The sequence below is a fragment of the Oncorhynchus kisutch genome, linkage group LG5 (assembly GCF_002021735.2).
Source record: "Oncorhynchus kisutch isolate 150728-3 linkage group LG5, Okis_V2, whole genome shotgun sequence".
Classification (NCBI taxonomy): domain Eukaryota; kingdom Metazoa; phylum Chordata; class Actinopteri; order Salmoniformes; family Salmonidae; genus Oncorhynchus; species Oncorhynchus kisutch.
In genome coordinates, this window is record NC_034178.2 from 9,543,558 (window position 1) to 9,548,939 (window position 5,382).

Here is a 5,382-nt window from a genome sequence, read left to right on the forward strand (position 1 = left end):
TCGGAACAAGACAACTTAACGGTTTCAGAGAGTGATCCAAGTAGTAGTCTCTAGAAACAAGTCGTTGCTACTAATAAACGAACATTGATTGCTCGGGGTTATTTACAGTCTAGAAAACGTCACAGTACTCATCGTCAGATTGGAACTCACAGAGATTCTTGGAACTCATTATGTAAATGTGGTAACACAACTTTGAGTCATAATGCAAGTAATCACACTGCACGCGACCACTATTGACATGGGACGGGTTGTTCATTTGAGTCAAATATTTGGCCACTTCCTTGTGTTTGTTTATAATTGAAAAACAATAAAGAATTTTATAGTAAAGTTTTGGTCACTCACATTTGTATCGATGGATTGTTTCTAAATATTTCCCGCAAATATTCCACTAGTAGCCTAGGCCTAGCCAACAAGACAAACAAAGGGGTTTAAGGGAACACTCACAGCAACACATTAATTTACTATTCTGTTATTAAGTATATGGGAACGTGCATAGAAAATATTTAGTCTGTCTGCATTACTAGTATCTATTGGTAGCCAATAATGACAGACTCAATAACAAGGAATGACCGGGAATAAACTTGAGCTTTGCTGTTAGCTGACTGCTTAGCTGCTGAGACAGGGTGTGAGATGTTAAACCCCAGCTCTGGAACAAAAGGATTAAACGATTTGTTTCAGAAATGAAACCGTCACTTTGTTGGAGATTGAAGACAGAATACAAGAATGTGTGAATGTAAATGTAGGTTGACATGGATAGTGTGGGGTATGCCATTTGTTACAAAGGGGATGTGACGAACTAATATTTAATAAAACAAATATTAGAGAGGCCTACAGCAAAATTACTAAGTTGTTAAGTTCCTTTAAAAGCGCATTGATACATAGGCTAAATGTTTTGATTCGTGTTGATTTTCAGCATCCCAATGATTGGGAGTGGTGCTGAAAGGACAGCTCCTGCCCCGCACACAGAGCTTTTTGTTTCAGCAAATAATGGCTGTTCTATTCTCTTTAATTATATGGGGACATGTTCTGAACAACCACATGGTTTGCGTGTTTCAAAATATAAATGGTGGGATCAAAGTGTTTAATGCTTTCTAATTCCATATCCTCCTTGCTGTACTATGAGGATTTGTAAATCATACATAAAGATTGCCCGATTATTGTTTCGATCTTAATCCAAATTGCAAAAGGCTTTACTCCGCATGTGTTACGTCAGCGACCCCGGTAGGACTGGAATAGAATAGGAGCGCTCCAAATCAGTGTTTAGAACCAGCAAGCGCCCATCCATGCCAAGATTCATACCCTTGGTCTGTCTGCTCTGGCACGAGTGCCCAAGGCTTATGGACAAAACAAAATAGAATAGTTGCATTGAGGAAGAAAATATATTTGGTGTCGTTTTTTTTTCCTTCTAATTACGCACGCAAACATTCCACTATTACTCCTCCAAGCTCAGCAGACTTTCTATCGCTTGCTTCTCGGATATTCCAGAGGAAGCGACTTGTGGCCGCTGTGATTGGCATCGTCATGGTGTTGGCCCTTATCATAGTAATACCGCTGCTTGTGCAAAGTACCAAGACTTCGGCTCACTATGAGATGATGGGCACCTGTCGAATGATCTGTGATCCATACAGTTCGAAACACGCCAGCGCCACCGCCATGGAGCTCATGCAGGACATGAATGCCATCCCGCCGCCGCCAATGGCGCAAGGCTCCAAAGGTGAATTAGGGCGACCTGGGAAACCGGGACCAAGAGGTCCACCGGGAGAACCAGGACCTCCCGGCCCAAGAGGACCACCCGGAGACAGGGGCGATTCCGGGAAAGCTGTTTACCCCGCGGTAACGGGGACTGCAAAGACCGAAACGGACACGGACGAGGTTAACACTGCACACAGTGAAACAAAGGTTGCGTTCTATGTCGGGTTGAAGAACCCACACGAAGGATATGAGGTGCTTAAATTCGACGATGTTGTCACAAACTTGGGAAATCAATACGACCCAACCAATGGCAAGTTCACTTGCCAAGTGTCAGGAATGTATTTTTTCACATACCACGTGTTAATGCGAGGAGGCGACGGGACAAGCATGTGGGCAGACTTGTGCAAAAACGGACAGGTAAACATTATTTAATTCAAATAGCATATACGAAAATATTGTATTCTCATTCATTTGAAAACAATTCATGTCTAGAACATACTATAAATGGACGCAAAAACCCAAAGGATATGGAGAAAATCGTATACCACACGCACAAATTGTATGCACTCACTTTATATAATTTTGGCTAGTGCACTTGTCGGCTTTATAGTAGGACATTTAGGACATATGCTTAGTAATGGTAAACTCAGTTAAATCGGGTAGGCTATACATTATATTACCACAGTAAAGAAATGCTTGATCGTTTAGCTGCTTCAGCCCTCGTTCCCCCTTCTGTGGTGTCCAAAGTGACATAATATAACCTATTCTACTAAGTGCTAGTGGAGGAATTTGTCTGACCATAACAGGGGAAATGCCCAAAGTTGTGTCCAAAGTGGTATAATATGATGTAATCTACAAAGTGGTAGTGGATGAATTTGTCTGACCATAAGAGACGAAATCAAAATAACCATAAAAGATCAAATTCATGAGGATTATACTTATTTTGTGTGTCCCTTCCATTACACAGGTTCGGGCAAGTGCTATTGCACAGGACGCAGACCAGAACTACGATTACGCAGGTAACAGCGTAGTTCTACACCTGGACTCCGGGGATGAGATTTATGTCAAACTGGACGGTGGCAAAGCACACGGAGGCAACAACAACAAGTACAGCACCTTCTCTGGATTCATTTTGTATCCAGATTAAATAGCCTGACAAGTTTGAGGCTACCCCATGACTCTTCCTCCGAATGAGGTCCAAACAGAACTTCATCTGTAATTTCGCTCTCTCATTTCCTTTGAAGAGCAGGGTGCTTGTAATGGTCTTCTAACCACCAATAATATATAGGATAAATAGGCGATATAGCAGTTGAGGTCGTTTGATTGAATGTGGTAAGATTACTTGATTCAGCAGTTTGTTTTACTCAATAGGATCACCTTATGTTGGAGAAATAGCCTATATGTAGCTAAGGTCAAATGCACAGAGATAGAATCATATAACCCATGTGTTCGGTACATCCAGAGTTGTGTTTTATTTTATGCCACTAGGTCAACAGTGCATTATATTTTTTCCTGATGTACCAATAAATGTTATTTTACAGTTTGTCTCATTGGATGTTTTAAAAAAAAGATGACATGACAATGTGAGTTACAGTAATTAGGGACTGCATACATTTTTGTACTGGTCCGCCGTGGGAAATGAACCCACAACCATGGCGTTTCAAGCACTATGTTCTACCTGCTGAACAACACGGGGACCATAGCCTGGATGAGTCTTATGGAGCAACGCTGCAGGTTAAAGTGACAACCTGCCATCCAATACTCGCACTAGTGAAGGTGCTCCTCACGTATACATTCTATCATCCATCAAGACTGAAATGTGTGATTTTCCTTCAAACATTTCATGTTTTCCTTTATGCTTCACTTCAAAAGAAGTGCACAGCTTTAGGGTTAGTTTATGGTGAGGATCTTTATTTGCTCGATCTCCACAAGATTAGTGGCTATTTGACAAAGAAGGCAGTGGTGTAAAGTACTTAAGTAAAAAATACTTTAAAGTAATACCTAAGTAGTTTTGGGGGTATCTGTACTTTACCATTTACATTTTGGGCAACTTTTACTTCATTTACATTCCTAAAGAAAATAAGGTAGGTTTTACTCCCTACAGTTTCCATGATATCCAAAAGTACTCATTACATTTTGAAAGGAAAGGAAAGGAAATCCCTACTGCCTCTGATCTGGCGGACTTACTAAACACAAATGCATCTTTTGTAAATTATGTCTGAGTGTTGGGGTGTGCACCTGGCTATCATTACATTTTAAAAACAAGAAAATGGTGTTGTTTGCTTTGTTTAATATAGAGTTGAAGTTGGAAGTTTACATACACCTTAGCCAAATACATTTAAACTCGGTTTTTCCACAATTCCTGACATTTAATCCTAGTAAAAATTCCCTGTCTTAGGTCAGTTAGGATCACCACTTTTATTTTAAGAAGGTGAAATGTCAGAATAATAGTAGAGAGAATTCTGGAATTACCATTCCAGTATTTTACTTGCTATATTGTATTTACTTTGCCATCATGGCCTTTTTTGCCTTTACCTCCCTTCTCACCTCATTTGCTCACATTGTATATAGACTTGTTTATACTGCATTATTGACTGTATGTTTGTTTTTACTCCATGTGTAACTCTGTGTCGTTTTATCTGTCGAACTGCTTTGCTTTATCTTGGCCAGGTCGCAATTGTAAATGAGAACTTGTTCTCAACTTGCCTACCTGGTTAAATAAAGGTAAAATAAATAAAATAAAGAATGATTTATTTCAGCTTTTATTTATTTCATCACATTCCCAGTGGGTCAGAAGTTTACATACACTGAATTAGTATTTGGTAGCATTGCCTTTAAATGGTTTAACTGCGGTCAAACGTTTCGGGTAGCCTTCTACAAGCTTCCCACAATAAATTGGTTGAATTTTGGTTCATTCCTCCTGACTGAGCTGGTGTAACTGAGTCGGGTTTGTAGGCCTCCACATGCTTTTTCATGTTCTATAGGATTGAGGCCAGGGCTTTGTGATGGCCATTCCAATACCTTGACTTTGTTGTCCTTAAGCCATTTTGCCACAACTTTGGAAGTATGCTTGGGGTCATTGTCCATTTGGAAGACCCATTTGCGACCAAGCTTTAAGTTCCTGACTGATGTTTTGAGATGTTGCTTCAATATATCCACCTAATTTTCCTGCCTCATGATGCCATCTATTTTGTGAAGTGCACCAGTCCCTCCTGCAGCAAAGCACCCTCACAACATGATGCTGCCACCCCCGTGCTTCACGGTTGGGATGGTGTTCTTCAGATTGCGTGGGAGGTGTTCTTCAGAAACACTTTTAGACTTTTACACAAGAAGTATTTTACTGGGTGACTTCCACTTCTACTTGAGTAACTTTCTATTAAGGTGGCATCTATACTTATACTCAAATATGACAACTGGGTACTTTTTCCACCCCTGAAAGAAGGTGATAATAATCTGTCCATTCTACTACCTGAGGCCGCAGGTTTGTTTAGATTTTGTTTGTAGTTTAGGGTTGGGGTTAGGAATGTGGTAAAGGGTTAAGGTTAGTGTAAAGTTAAGGGTTATTAGCAATCATAAATTGACTCGCAGAGGCTCACATGAAAAGAATTCTACAGTTTACTATAGAATACTACAGTACTTACTATAGAATTATATAGTACAATACTGTAGAAAGCAATATTACACACTGTA

The 5,382-nt window shown here is 40.0% G+C and overlaps 1 protein-coding gene across 1 annotated transcript; it reads left to right on the forward strand.

The window, feature by feature from the left end:
• The first annotated feature begins 1,201 nt into the window (after positions 1–1,201).
• Positions 1,202–4,449, forward strand: LOC109890103 (complement C1q-like protein 2). Its single transcript, XM_020482054.2, has 2 exons — positions 1,202–2,109; positions 2,660–4,449. The coding sequence occupies exons 1-2, from the start codon at positions 1,522–1,524 to the stop codon at positions 2,837–2,839; spliced, it is 768 nt and encodes a 255-aa protein (XP_020337643.1). The 5' UTR covers positions 1,202–1,521; the 3' UTR covers positions 2,840–4,449.
• The last annotated feature ends 933 nt before the right edge of the window (positions 4,450–5,382 follow it).